The following is a 16060-nucleotide window of genomic DNA, read 5'->3' as shown; positions in this document are numbered from 1 at the left end:
CTTAAAGTGGAGATTTATATCTATATATTTTTAGATAACCCTGGAACAAAAGGCTTTTTAACCACTTGGCGAACAATTTTGTACAGAGGGTAAAGAAGAGGTGGCCTAGTATAGACCCTTGAGGGACTCCGGTCAATGAAGTTTATACTGTAGGTTCAAAAAGGTTAACCACTTGAGGGGTTAGCGTCCAATGCATTCTCACACCCTCATCACAACGGGTGAGGAGTTGGAGCAGGATTTGACACGGGCCCGCTGCCAGCAGAGTATGGATGAGGGGGGGGGCCTTTGACCAACTAAAGGGCCGCTCTAAGAGCTGACAGCACATGGCAGTGCCAATGCATTGTGAGTTTGTAGTTTTGCTATTATTTGCCAAATGCAGTGATGTAAAGTAACATTTACTCAAGTACTGCACTTACAATTTTGAGGATTTTTTTTACTTTACTGGAGTTTTTTACTACTACTCCACTACATCTCAGAGGCAAATATTGTACTTTTACTCCACTACAGTGGTTACTTTGCAGATATAAATTATTATATTATAAAACATACATTAACCACTTTAGCCCTATTTTATACCTAGCCTATTTGAAAATAGTTGATCTACAAGCTTACAACACGTCGCATCGCGACGCATTGTGAGCTTGCTTGAAGATCTGTTATTTTCAAACATTTTGTACTTCTACTTTTTGACTTTAAGTATATGTTGATGCGAATACTTTTGTACTTTTACTCAAGTAACATTTTGAACACAGGCATTTTACTTGTAACAGAGTATTTTTATGATGTGGTATTGGTACTTTTACCTAAGTAAAGATTATGAGTACTTTTTTTCCACCACTGGCCAAATGTTTGCCTATCATGCATGCCTAGAATAGGTACGCTATGGGGTTCAAGTCGTCACGTCATATTCTGAACATTTCCGGCCATAATGACTTGCTCAAAATAGTTGACGGCAGGTTTAAAGGTTAGAAAGAAAGCTCTGGATGGCTTGTGTCTGGCTTAATAACATGTCACAAAGCAGAATGGAGATGGGACAGGATCATCGGTAACTACAGATTAGAGTCGGCTAGCCATGGGGGACAGACAGTACAGTCCACAGGGCCATGGGAGACAGACAGTTCAGAGGTTTTTTCTTTTTTCTTCATCCCAAAAGTCAGCTGTAACCAAATGGACTCCTCTGCTTCATTAACTATACAATAACAAGCCAATATGGCCACTGACCCACCCAGCCTGGGTCCCCCCACCTCGCGGTAGTTTTTGTGACAGGACTGAATCATGGGGACACACAGTGTCTTTTAATTAAACAGGCGCCGGCGCCACTGCCACAGGGCCTTGAGAGACAGACAGCACAGAGCCATGGGAGACAGAAAGTAAAGTCCATAGAGCCATGATGGGAGACAAACAGTGCAGTCCATGGCACACAATGCAGTCCACAGGGACGCCATCCAGACAGGAAATTACCCTCGCAGGAGAACCTGTCACACACAGATTGTTCCATAATGAAACTGTGCCTAAAACGACGTTGGCTGGTGTCCAATTATTGATGGTATAATTTTTGTCAGGCTTTGTAAGAGGCAGAATCCTGCAGCCAGAGGCAGAAGCAGCACTGTGATACAGATAAGAATTAAGAGACATTATTTGAAACAAGAGTCTCAGATATTGTTTACTCATGTGCGCTCCCGTCCCCAACTCCAACATTTGAACGAACACAGAGCTAGCTTGTACGCTATCGAATGTCACATCAGACATTTCACAATGTAATAGCATAGGTTTTCTGCAATGGAAACGATGTGTTTGTTTTATTATAGACAAGTTGATAGTAATCTTTACACTGTACATTTTAGGCAGAAAGAAAAGACTGACAAAACATGGGATATCATATCGCACAACATAAAAGCACAACATGAAGTGAATTGAAATGCATGTGTTAACCCTTTATACTTTGATGACCGAGGTCATAATATAGGCTACTATCTTTTATATATTTTACTAGTGTTGCTACTCACTCTGTACTTGTTCTCTACTCGTATCTGTATCATTTGTTTCATCCTTACTGTGGTGCTTCCCTCAAGATGAATAAAGGTCCATCTATCTATCTATCTATCTATCTGCTTAAGCGCTGCCTGTCACAGAGCTGACTGCATTCACCGTCTGTGTGTGTTCTTTCTATAGAATGGAGGTCACTGCGTTCACAACCAGACACAGGACTCATCTGCAGGAAGTAAAAAGCTACAACAACAACAACAAAAAAAACTACAAGAACAGCAACAACAACAACAACAACAACAACAACAACAACAAGAACAACAGCAGCAACAACAACAACAACAACAACAACAACAACAACAACAACAACAGCAGCAGCAACAAAAACAACAACAACAGCAGCAACAACATCTACAACAGGTGAGGTTTTACAGTTAACTTTAGGGAAATGCACTTTGAGCCAGGAGGGCCAAATGTCTTTAGTGGAAATGGTCGATCTACAATCCGTTCGCCCCTCTGAATGATCGCCCCCAGAATAGAAAGGCTATGATTCATGTGGTTAATGCATTGTCGATGACAAAGTAGCGCTATTAATAATAGTAGTAATAAATAATAAAAGTAGAACTTTGAATAAAAGTAGAACTTGACATATCCAAACACAGTTATGTGCAGCATATAACTATGTTTGGATGATGTCACGTGTTTACAGGTTGCATTCATTATTTGTTTTTTGTTTCCACTGAGCTTCTTTAAAGAGGTGGTGCCATGGTTTTGCACTTTTTCTGTTTTTCATGTGTCTATGAGGTTGATATAACTTCATTAAGCCCCCTGGTGGTGTTTTTATGGTGTTTTATGTCTTCTCTGACTATTTTCAGTTTCTTCCTGGAGGCTGAAACATTGAGGGTCAAACGTGACAATAGAAAAACAGCCATTTAATGACACAGTAAAAATATACCCTCCCCCTCATTATCATAACACAACAGGTGTGGGCATGAAGAGGAGGAGGGACTAGGACAGGTGGGTGGTGCTAAGGTAGTGGAGGAGGTGCTAAGGTGAGAACCAGGTATACTTAATGAACTGGAGGCGTGCCCACATAAAAACATAATTTTAACACTTTCTGTACACTTTTTGGAAAAAAATCTTCCTCCTAGTATAACCATAATACCTGATGATTATGTTTTAGGGGGGGGGGGGGGAATCACTGAAAATCACGGCACCCCATCTTTAATTTCCACAATGTGTACTTTGATGATTAAATAAACAAAGAGGAAGTGAACTCACTCACCCTCCTGTTCAAATAATAAGTCAATCACGTATTCTGCTTAGTCATAATGTATACAGTCATATGATTTTAAAGATGAAAGACAACAGGAAATTAATCATGAAACAATTATTACCCATGAGATAATTACCTTAATTAAACAAGGAGTGAACATCCGACTGTAGAATTGAGAAAACAGTTTGTCTGAGTGTTGTTTTGTTTGTTTCTTAGTGGGCCCACTGTTTCTATTTTAACACCGTAGCTCTGAAAGAGGTTGACGTCGATAAGAGTGTCTGTGTGTCTGTCCAGAGCTCATTTAACAAACGGCTGGACCGATCAGTGCCGCATTTCTTGTGCACACTTTCACTAGGCTAACATACTGTAAGACCCCACACATTTTAGTTCACATCCATACTATGTTCTGTACAGTACACTTATTATCAAAATATTTTACTTTTACCTGCAAGTCTATTGGACCCAAATTTAATACGTTTGATAATCACTGCTTAAATCGGAGCCAAGTCGTTAGTCGTTGATCCTCTCTCACTCCTGCAGTTAGTCCACAATGCTGCAGCTCGTCTTTCAACAGAACAACGCAAGCGAGAGCACATTAACTGCATACTGACCTCCCTTCACTTCACGTTTTCGGATTGATCTCCAGAATGTGTTGTTTCCCTACAGATCATTAAATGCACTAGCAACAGTTCATTCTGTTTGTCCCAAGGTTCAAGCACAGGGGAGATTGTGCTTTTGCGGTTGTGGCCTGTGTTTAACCACTTGAGACCTATTTTCAAACAATTTGAAGCGCACGACACGTTGCAAGCTTGTGGATTGGCTACTTTCAGCAAAGATATTTAGGGTGTAGGAATTATTACTTTTATTATTGTACTGTCCTTTCTGTAGACTTTTAAACCGGTCTTGTGTTTTCAATGTGTTTTACGTTTTTTTTGTTATTTTTGATTGTATAGCACTGTGGTCATTGGTTGTTTTTTTGTGTCTCAATGTCTTCATATGTCTTCATAAAATAAATTTGGATTGGATTGTGTCACGCTCAGCTGAAAGTAACTTTTGATTTGAAGCAAATATTTCAAAGTGGCCAAATCCGCTATTGCAAGTTTTGGCCCAAAACATGAACAAGTGAAATGGGCTCAATTCACTCAGAACTCACTTTTATTATTTTACTGTCCTTTCTGTAGACTTTTAAACCGGTCTTGTGTTTTCATTGTGCGTTTTTTGTTACTTTTGATTGAATAGTACTGTGGTCATTGGTTCTTGTTTTGTCTCAATGTCTTCATATGTCTTTATAAAATACATTTGGATTACATTGTGTCACGCTCAGCTGAACGTAATGGGTTACAATACAGTAAGCACTAAGCACACACAGTAAAATCTGCAGTGTTCATTAAATCATCAGCGTTAAATTAACACTGATGATTTAGCTGTGTACATGGAGCATGTTGTTTCCTTTAGGTCTGTTTGTTTAGCTGTGTACAGGTCTGTTTGTTTAGCTGTGTACAGGAGCACGTTGTTTCCTTTAGGTCTGTTTGTTTAGCTGTGTACAGGTCTGTTTGTTTAGCTGTGTACAGTTCTGTTTGTTTAGCTGTGTACATGTCTGTTTGTTTAGCTGTGTACATGTCTGTTTGTTTAGCTGCGTACAGGTCTGTTTGTTTAGCTGTGTACAGGTCTGTTTGTTTAGCTGTGTACAGGTCTGTTTGTTTAGCTGTGTACATGTCTGTTTGTTTAGCTGTGTACAGGTCTGTTTGTTTAGCTGTGTACAGGTCTGTTTGTTTAGCTGTGTACAGGTCTGTTTGTTTAGCTGTGTACAGGTCTGTTTGTTTAGCTGTGTACATGTCTGTTTGTTTAGCTGTGTACAGGTCTGTTTGTTTAGCTGTGTACAGGTCTGTTTGTTTAGCTGTGTACAGGTCTGTTTGTTTAGCTGTGTACATGTGCACGTTGTTTCCTTCAGGTCTGTTAGTTTTTGCTTCATGCAAAGCATTACAACTCTGACACCTGCTCTGACACGGCTGATGCAAAAATCCAATCATTTGCGAGCAGTGAGCGAGCCTGGCGGCATCCACCAATGTGACATTATTGGTAAACACCAAACAGATGCTTTGCTGACTTATACTCCAGGCTGGGAAATTGGTGTCTTGTTCCCCAGAACATCGTTCAAACGTGTCAACACCCCAAGTACCCCTCCCCCATGAATAAATAAATGAATACAAATAAACATCCGTTCTTACAATAGGTTGCAGAGCAGTCAATTTCTGAAGCACTCTAAATGCCAGGAGGCTCTTGTACAGCAGAAATATCTTCGACATCCAATCCACACGTTTCCTAAGGCGTTGTGGGCATCACTTCCTGTCGATTTGATCCCTGCTACCTGATCAAATCGACAGGATGTGATGTCCACAACGCCCTAGGAAACCTGTGGATATAACCACATGAACCTGTGCTGGCCGTATTCTGGGCAGGTCATAATAAGCGAACATTCAGTGGAAATAGGCGAACAATCGCCCAAAATATAGGCGCTCTACAAGCCAACACAATGAATGTAAACACAGACAGAGCTAACTTGCTAATCGTAGCCATTTTTTCTCTCAAGGATATCCAAATAAAAAATGAAAACGGGATGCAGATTGAACACACTATCTTACACGTGTGCTTAATATGTATTATATTATCATGTTTTGCATTCTATAATTAATATAGTATCTTATCTCTCCTCTTTTGTCCACATAAGGGGAACAACAAGGTGGCTACATCCAATCCCAAACCAACCCAGTAAACAGGATGACACATGATTGGACTGTGCTTCAGCAGGCCCCGTCTCCAGGAAACCATTTTTTTTCTCTTTATTTTTCTATTTTTTCCCCTTTTTCCATCTTATTCTTCTCCTTTAGACCAAGGCCCCATTTTTTAAGCAAATATTTCAAAGTGGCCAAATCTGCTATTGCAAGGTTTGGCCCAAAACATGAACAAGTGAAATGGGCTCAACTCACAGGCTTGTGCATGGAGGACGTTTGTGACATACTGTGTAGACGCATAAAGGACACTGCTGCGCGTGCAAATGGGCCCGTGATGTCATCAAACCAAGCCCAGAAAGAGGGTGTCCCTAGCAACATATGCGCTGGGTGAGCAACTTTCATTGAAATGAAATGAGCGAGGATTTTGTCTCTGTCCCCCAGATAATATATAGCTCAATGATTCAGGCATTCAGACCAGCTCTTTCAGCGGCTCAAACCACTGCAGAGGAAAAACACTGCCAATAATCACAAGACTTGCAAGCTTGCAACTGTGTGGACACATCTCTTAAAAGGTTGGTGTGGTAAACTAAGTTCTGAAATGAATACTCTGCAATAGTGCAAATGTACACCCTACAAAGATTCTAAATAAATATTCGACCTTTCAACATTAAAGTTTCAATGTTTCAAAACTTCTTTTCCCCGCCCTTTCAAAATTAAAGGCTCGAACATTTGAAAACATTTTTTTCAATGTTTCAAAGCCTGTTTTCAGATCACTATTTAATTAGTTTCAAACCTAGAGCATTGGTTCTGAAAGTGGGGTACGGGGACCCCCAGGGGTACTTGAGGCGGTTCCAGGGGGTCCCCAGCTAAATGATGGATAGGAACCAAATGGACACTTGTGGTTCTGTAAATGTGAGAGTGTACAAATGGAACCAAATGGACCCTAACGGGTCCATTTGGTTCCATTTGTACACTCTCAAAGTTAAATTAACATTGATTTTATAATATAAATTCGGGTCCCAGAGGTATAAATGCCATTAAATGGGGGTCCGTAGCCTAATACATGTCAAACTGGGGGTCCTTGAGATTAAAATGGTTGAGAATCACTGCTAGAAAGCCGTATAAACCTTCTCTTATTGGGGTCCCTGGCTTATCTTTTCAAATGGGGGTCCGCGGACTAATAAGTGTCAATTTGGGGGTCCTTGACATGAAAAAGTTTGAGAACCACTGACCTAGAGGACAAAATAATACACTGGGAGAACAGTGCCACATTTGAAACACTGAAAATGTGTTGAAGAAACACTGTTAAAAGAGTGTTGCAGTTGTGAAGGACAACCAACATTCAAAACAATGTTTGTAAGAGAAGACATTTTCGTTTTCAACCTTTAAAAACTTTTGTGGTTTTCTTTTTCAATCTTGCAAAAACTTTATAGAAGTAGTTGCAACCATTTGAACGGTTGTTTTTTTGCAGAATGTTTGGAGATTACCGTTGAATTTTTTCCTACCTAGATTCTTTGTGTTCAGTATAATGGACGTGGCGGCGGAAGAAACGCATTCAGAGGAGGTGGTGTTTGCTTTATGGTGTAATCCAGGAAATCAAGGTTCTCATACGCTCAAGTTGGGCCGATCTGGGGTACGGTACCTATCACCAGTGGTGGGCAAAGTACTCAACCACAGTGCTTGAGTCAAAGTATAGATACTCCTAGTCATATATTATTCAACTACAAGTGAAAATTAATTTGTCAAATTTGTACTTGAGTTAACCCATTGAGACCTGAAGCCGATTCTACATGTCTCCTAAATCTCAACTTTTCTAAAAAACGTATGTTTCTACAGTATATCAGTGGTGTTCTATCTTTTTGATGTCAAGGACCCCCCAAATTATATATATTTGGCCACGGACCCCCATCAAAATATTTAGTTCCAGGGACCCCCAGAAGCAAAGATTTGAGTTAAAAATGTTCGCTTTAAAAATATATATATATACTACAAAGTGTAAAATAATGCTTTTTAGCTCAAATCTAAAAATGACACAGTTCCAGGTCTTAATGGGTTAAAGTGCTGGAATACTTGCTTTAAAAAAATACTTGGAAATACTTGGAATGCTACGGTTCAAGTGGTTGATAATGTTTCTGTGCTTATAACTCATTGGGTACAGGAGAGGGTTCAACGAGTGCTGGTGGTGGAGCGTCCACGTGGGTGAAAGGTCCTAAAGACTGCAGTTATCTCCCACATCTTCAGAGAATTGTCGGTTGCCAGCTTGAACTCACAGAGAGAACTCCCAAGACGAGGGAGCCATAAGTCTGATGAGCCACAGAGACTGGGACAGATGTGCTACTGTACCACCATCCATAAACCAGCTTGTAACAACACAACTCGAGAATGGACAGGTATTGAGATGACTCTTTAAATGGTTTAGTACGACCTTCATCAAATGCATTAAATGGTTTAGTACGACCTTCATCAAATGCATTAAGACATATTTTTTGTTCATTTTGTTCTACTGGGTGAGTAGTGCCTTGTTACTACTTGCTTTTCTTGTTTGAACGTTGTTATATTTCAGTGTAAAGGACAACATGTCTACTTTCAATCTGTAGCTACAATAGTGCACCTTTTTGTTGTGTTTCAGGATGAAAATACTTGCAAATCTCCCCAATTCTGCGTTCCCATCACTGGCTTCCAGTTGCTGCCCGCATCCAATTCAAAACACTGGCGATGACCTAACTGTACAAGGCAATCTACAAGGCAATCAATGGCATGGCGCCCCCTTACCTTCAGGACATGATCCAACACCCCAACACCCCTTCCTGATCACTTGTAGATCAGTGTTTGTTCCTCCCATCCATACGACACCCTGGTCAACGCTCCAAGCATCCTAGACTCTTCTCGCTGACACTCAACCTGCATGTTGAAAGAAGCAAAGATTTTAGTTAAAAATGTTCGCTTTAAAAATATATATATATATTCAAAGATTTAAACAGATTTTCACGATTTAAAAACAAAAAAAAATGCAGATCTTGTAGCGTGGGCTTGTATATCTGCTATTTTTTTTATAGCCTAAGAAATATTAAAATGACACAGATGCATTCTCGGTCTTAATGGGATAAACACAAAGATCACCAAACGGGAAGATTTGGCCACCACATTTTCTACCACAGTCAGAAAATACACCTCTTCAGATTACAACTCCTAGCACTCCTCTTTCCTTAGATCATTACCTGTTACTTGTCCATAGACATACAGTATGCTGTTCTCTTGTCCACAGATGCCAAGTGTGCTAGATTTTGATGTTTAACCTACTTGGTAACGTAGTTATTTAGAAGCTCTAAATGTTATTTCTTGGCGTTATACGAGACGATCTACCGTGTCATTTGACTAGGGTCCATGTCATGTATTGCATGGCCTACATTGCTGTGATAGTCACTCTGGATAAGAGCATCTAAATTCCTAAAAGTTAATGTTCTGTATTCAAAGGCAAAGTGTCCTCATGGTATCTCAGTGAACCGATAGCATCACTTGCTCAGATTTGTAAATACCTCTGTATTTTGTTGCATAACCTGCTATTTTGTTTGTTGTGCACTACTATTTGGAATACAGTATTTACAGTATATTTGGTTATTTGCTTTAACAGTATTTTCCCATTTATAACTTTCTACAGTTGCAAGTGAATATTTGAATAAAAAAACTGATTTTTCACAATCTCGCTTTCATTGAACAAATGCTATAAATGTTTTATGGCATACTGCTAATACACTGTCAAGTAATTTAATGTCAAGTAAATGGCTTCTATTTTCAAGTACCAAAGTGTAAACAATACTGCTTTCACAAGTACATTTCAATTTTCAAGTGTCAAAGAGTAAACAAAAGCACTTCCTTGACAAGTAAAGTCTTCAGTGCCGTTGAGGATACCGTGACAGTATTCAAGCCCAGGATGCGATGAATGCGTGAATGAGTGTTTCAGCAGCTGGGAAAGAACCATGCACTGGCATAGGGCACTAAAAAGTTTGAGAAAACAGTCAAAGTACTGAGTCTGAGGATGTGACTGCGTGCTGACTTTCACGTTCCAAACCCATCCATGCAGGGTCATCAAGAACTCTCTACAGCTTAGCCAAGCTTAATTTCATTTACAACAATGACTGCCACTTGAATATGTGCTGAGAAAATACAAGGACATTGCATTATGCCGGAAAGCTGAACTCAGCATGGAAGATATTCTATTGAATCTATTGAAATCCAGGGACCAGGGTCTCTCACGCCTCATTCATTTAGAGCAAAGGTCAATACATGCAGACGAGACATAATAGAATGAACTTAGATCAGCTAATACTATTGTTTGGCTAATGGCAAGTTGGCCACTAATGTTGACTGAGGGGAAAAGGCTAATGAGATTGTGCTTGTGCGTGCACATCATTCATTAGCACATATTCTAGGCCAACAGGAGGACTGGGTTATAGTTGTGCACCAGTGGCCATGGGTTCAAACCTGACTGGGGCCTTCAGTACAATAAAACAATCAGCATCACAAAATAGCCTCAAGGCAATTACACAATCTTCCTCGTGCAGCGTCTGCCTGCAAAAGACAGACTCTACATTCTTAATTAGATAATTAACCTAGTCGTCAGTGGTGGAACAAGTACTCAAATGTTTCACTTAAGTAAAAGTATCAATACTGCAATGTAGATATACTCTGTTACAAGTAAAAGTGTGGGTAATTAAAATGCACTTGAGATAAAGTACAAACGTTTTGGTATCAAAATGTACTTAAAGGACCACAAGAAAGGACTCGTAGAATGTTCCATTTCACAAGTTTTCAAATGTACACAATGTATAAGAATCTTTTGAAAATAGCAGATCTACTTAGTTACTTTCCACCACTGCTAGTCGTTACCAGAACTACTCTCATCTCTCAACTACTATTGAGAGATGACTACTGTCATCTCTCAATGTCTCCATTAACTGTGAGAAAAAATGCATTATTACAGGCAGAACTTTGCTTCATCATGCACTGCAAGTGACAGGTGGGCTGTAGATTAATTCAGAAATGTCCTTTTCCGTATTATTTGTGTTTTCGTCTCACTGCTTTCTCTCTCTCTGTGTGACATGGTTCCTCCAGCAGCAGCAACAGCTTGCCACCATCCTGGTATTAGCGGTTGGCATTTCAAAAATCCTGGGTTCATTACAGCCTTGCCTTGCCCCTCTATCTTAGCATTTCCTCGCTTCACGCTGAGACATCAACAGCACCCCCTGCCCTCCTCCAGACACATCCCAGCCCAAGGCCTCTGCTTTGGGCCGTGCTACTGGTGGCATTATGTTTGCTCAGCTCAAATATATGGAAATTTCTCATTCCGTGTCTCTCACACTTCAACCGTTTCTTCATTTGAATTTCATGCTGTCACTGTAAGCCGACCCACCCCACCACCACCGCCAGCACCACCACACCCCCTTCCACATCGCATTCCTTTGTTTTAAACTGCACCAAGTCCTCTCAGCAACTTCTAGCTATAGGAGCTTGACTTCCAACTTCAACTTGAAATAGCTGGGTAATCTATTGATATAATGTTGCTATAACATGATATCATTCAAAAATGAAAGATAAAATGTTGAAAATAGTAAATGCACAAGTCCACGTGTTGCATCACATCAATAATTATAATGTCACAATACAATATTATCGTCACAATAATAATTCATATTGTGCTAAGTACCCAAAGACGCTTGAATATTGATATTGAGGTATTTGGTAAAAGTCGCCCAGGCTTACTCCAAGCAGTCAGGGCAGATGGTCGCCCATCTAGAGCCAGGTTGTGTTCCCATTTAAGGGGATATTGTTTTCCTTCCCACTGTTGCCAAGTGCTTGCTCATGAGGGAATAGTCTCTGTAAGAGCATGGTCTTAACCTGCTAACGTGCCATGGGACAGCTAGCAGAATCAGTCAGCACCACTGCCAGTGGCGTAGCTATAGGGGAAGCAGGGGCTGCAGTCGCATCAGGGCCAAGGGGTGGAGGGGGCCAAGACGTCTCTCTCAACAATAAGGAGAGAATTATTGTTGCTGTCACTGCTGTTGGCACTGCAGTTACAGTTGAGTTTTTTTATGTATTTTTTATAAATTTAGAGTAGCCAATAATTTATTTTAGCCCTTTTTCTCCCCAATGTAGTCGTCATGCCAATTAATTCCACCCCACACACATTTCTGTGTTGTCACTACTGTCGTATCCTACTGACTCACCTGCCAGTGAGGAGCCCCCAACCGGAGGACGTAGAGCCTTCATTCTACTCCTCCCACCCAACACTCCCCACTGACAGGTGCCGCCCCCAGCCCGTAGGAGTACGTGCAAAGTTGAGTTTTGAACAGTCAAGCCTGCACCGGAGGATCGGGCTCCCTGACAGACAAATGTAATAGGCTCTATGCACAGCAGCCATATTGGAAAGAAATTGGGCCTCTTCTTACTTCCTTCACAGGTGTTACCAATGATACTAATGAAGGCCCTGTTCCATCTCACTAGAAACACTCCATTTTGGTTCCCAAATGGCCCCTTATGGTGGGTGTGTAACTCTGAGAGTGTACACATGGAACCAAATGGACCCAACTAAGGGTCCATTTGGTTCCATTTGTACACTCTCAGAGTTATGGGGGTCCTTGAAAATAAGACAACCACTATGCCTCACTAAATGGAACAGAGCCTTAATTAGTATCCTTGGTAACACCTGTGAAGGAAGTAAGGAAGGGGCCCAATTCATTCCCAATATGGCTGCTGCGCATAGAGCCTATTTCATATACTGCCACGAACAGTCCTGTGGCTCGTGCTCACGTCTCGCGCGCTGTTGGTGGCGAGTGGTGACTCGCTCAAGCAGCGTGTACGCTCGCCAGTAGCACTGCTGGAACCCATGATTAATACCTCGATATCATGACCATGTGGGTAATGTGTGAGACTCTGAATGACGTCACATTGCAGACTTTAGCCGGCCGAACAAATGGGGGTCCATGGCCTAATGAATTTCACACTGGGGCTCCTTGAAATTCAAAAGGTTGAGACCCATTGTTATAGACAAAGAGGAAAACACTCTGGTCCGGTCCTTGGTCTCTTCCATGTTCTATCTCAAAGGTGAAATAAAGTCATTACTTCTCCAAAGTCCATTTGCAAGCTTCTTTCTGTTCAATGACGTCAGTCAATGACAGATGCATCAGCCTGATCAGTCGGCTTCTCTCAAGGACCTTCTAAAACAGACAGCTGTATAATGGAGAACTGTGCACTTAATTATCGTCACCTGGCTCTCTCTGCCTTCTGATTACATTTTGACCTGGTCAAATAGGCCAGTCAGTACCTCTGCCCCGTTTCCATTTCCTTCTTCAACAAGCTCTTTATTCTATCTAAAGCTTGTCTTTCAGCCTTTCTGCTTTATTTTATTCATGAGAGGAGACAGGAGGAAAGAGAGGTGGATTGACATGCAACCCTAGCAGCTCTCTGAGCTCTCGACATTGAACCTGGGGAGCTTGTGGTTATAAAGTCGATGCTCTAAACCAGGGGTCTTCAACAGGGGGTCCGGGACCCCTTGGGTGGTCCTCAGAGTTACTACAGGGGGTCCGCCAAATCTGGGGAATGATGGGGAACATCTTTGAATATATAAACATTACAACAATACAACAACATTTTAAACTCAAAGCTTTGCTTCTGGGGGGTCCTTGGAACAACATATTTTGAGATGGGGGTCCGCGGCCAAATACATATATTTTTTAGGGTCCTTGACATGAAAAAGTTTGAGCACCACTGATATAGCAACTTACTTTTTTTCAGAAAAGTGTAAGGATTTAGAAAAGATTTTTTAAATCGGCCTCAGGTCTTAATGGGTTAAATTAACGCAAATTACTCACACAACGTAAACAGAGATCCTGCAACCGAGGAGGATGATGGCCCTATAGCTTCTGTCTTCCATGACCTTCCCAGACAGACCAGTACCGTTCATCATGGATGAGTAGCAGAGGGCCGTGGCTACTATCAAGTGAGGCAAGAGCTGCAGGGTTCTGAAGTAGACACGAGGAAGTGTTGGATTTTTATCAACCAAGCATGCAAAGCATGGAGAGCTGCCAGAGCTATAATGGTGCACAGTGATCCTCCTTCCAGTATAAGTCAGGCGACCTCGCCAAGACGGACAACTACAGGGGCATTAGCTTGAGCTCACAAGTCGCCGAGACAGCTAACCGGATGATACTCGTCTTGGACCCGTCTTAGAACCTCTGCTGAGAATGCTTGAAAATAGCAGATCTACAAGCTCACAACGTGTCGCGATGCAACGTGTTGTGAGCTTGTAGATCGGCTATTTTCAAATAACCTATAGGTATACAATTGGGCTAAAGTGGTTCATGTATGTTTTATAATGTAATAATGTATATCTGCAGTTTTCAAATTGTAGTGGAGTAAAATAAAATATTTGCCTCTGAGATGTAGTGGAGTAAAAGTAAAAGTATTGGAAATTGGAAATACTCCAGTAAAGTAAAAAATCCTAAAATGTTTACTTAAGTACAGTGCTTAAGTAAATGTACTTAGTTACTTAACACCACTGCCTGTCAGCGGTGATCACCTCCATCCACTTCCAAAAAGCTATTGACACCATTCACCGGGGGAAACTCATGAACATTCTCCGGGGCCTATACAGAGTTCCTGAGAACATGGTTCAGACGAGAGCGGCAAGCTAGAGACAGACTCGAAACCAACACACAGGGGGTGCTAAACAACAAAGTGAAATACTGACTGACAAGGCAGCACACATATAGGCTCTACTGCAGCCTGAAAGCGGGTCGTGGGTTTGATTCCCGAGCCTGACGATCTTTGCTGTGTGTCACTCCCCATCTCTGTCTCCCTGTTTCCTCTCACTCTTCATTTAGGCTGCCCTAGCGTGTCTGATATCTTTGTCTAGAGGGGCGGGTTCAAAATCTCCGGAGAGATAATCCGCGGGCTCCCATTGGTCCACCGATCTGTGCGCCCGCCCGCACCCCTCCTCCTCCCCCAATGTGCAGTATTGAGAGCCCTGACGTCACAACATTTGGAGCGACGCCCACTGCACTCTGGTTGGTTGGGGACATGAAAGGTTAACTCCCACTTCCTATGCCAGGAACGTCAACCGGCTGGTCCAGGCTCTTATTTTTGAGCAAAACGCAAAGGAAAATAAAAGCCTGGAAATAAAGGCAGAAAAGCCCAAAGTATATATTCAAAACATTGACCCTTACAGATCCATTTTGGTTCCTTTTGTGCACATTAAATAGCCTTTTTTTATGATTTTACAGTGTAGATTGGGGTCCAATCTACACTGTAGATTGGATCAAACGGGGATCCGTGGTCCTAATGCAGATCAAACTGGGGGTCCTTGAAATTAAAACGGTTTGAGGAACAGTGGAAGCCAGAGGAACAGACTCAGAGCTCAGCTGTGCACCTGTGCTCCTCCATCAGCGTTCCTCCATTCATTCATTCCTTCCTGCACGGTCTAATCCTCATCTTCTAATCCCCAGAAACTCTGCTCTGTGTTCTGCTTTGTTCTGCTGCTCCACACAGAGGGACCGCCTCCACCTTCATCTCTCTCTACAGAAGAATTTGTCACGTAATTTGCAAAGAAAATGAACAACCCCCCCCCCCCCCCCCCCTCCCCCAGGCTTCACCCCCAGACTCCTCCGATTCATTTCACTGCAGCTACACAGAACTCCACACAACTAAAGAGAAAGCAATGAGATGCAACACAAAGACAAACACAATATGGGAATAGATTAAAATACATACACACATCTGTTCCAAATGTCTCCAGACATGTCAGTTGAAGCCCTTATGATCACATTCTTTGAGACAATAAGCTGACGAACATTCCTCGACACAGCATGAAAGGTGGGAAAAGTAATGTAGGCACAAGCATTATGACTTGTACTGTACCTGTCAGTCTTGGGAGCTTAACCCATTAAGACCGGGAAAGCATCTGTGTCGCTTTGGCTATTCAAAAATAGCAGATATACAAGCTCATAGTGCGGCACCGAGTGCTGCACTATGAGCTTGTAGATCTCTGCTATTTTTGAAAAAGCGTATCAAA

The 16060-nt window shown here is 41.6% G+C and overlaps 1 protein-coding gene across 1 annotated transcript in view; it reads left to right on the top strand.

Annotated features, from left to right (window-relative positions):
- LOC311042652 (leucine zipper protein 2-like) overlaps positions 1–6035 on the top strand; it is a gene marked incomplete at both ends in the record, with an annotated part of 179641 nt that extends 173606 nt beyond the window's left edge. Inside the window, one exon of the mRNA XM_084053520.1 lies at positions 5991–6035. Within this exon, the coding sequence (XP_083909646.1) occupies positions 5991–6035 (45 nt within the window). The remainder of the gene's footprint in view (positions 1–5990) is intronic.
- Positions 6036–16060: the final 10025 nt, after the last annotated feature.

The sequence above is a fragment of the Gymnoscopelus microlampas genome (genome assembly GCF_963454915.1).
Source record: "Gymnoscopelus microlampas genome assembly, chromosome: 1".
Taxonomy (NCBI): domain Eukaryota; kingdom Metazoa; phylum Chordata; class Actinopteri; order Myctophiformes; family Myctophidae; genus Gymnoscopelus; species Gymnoscopelus microlampas.
This window is presented reverse-complemented; position numbering and strand designations above follow the sequence as displayed.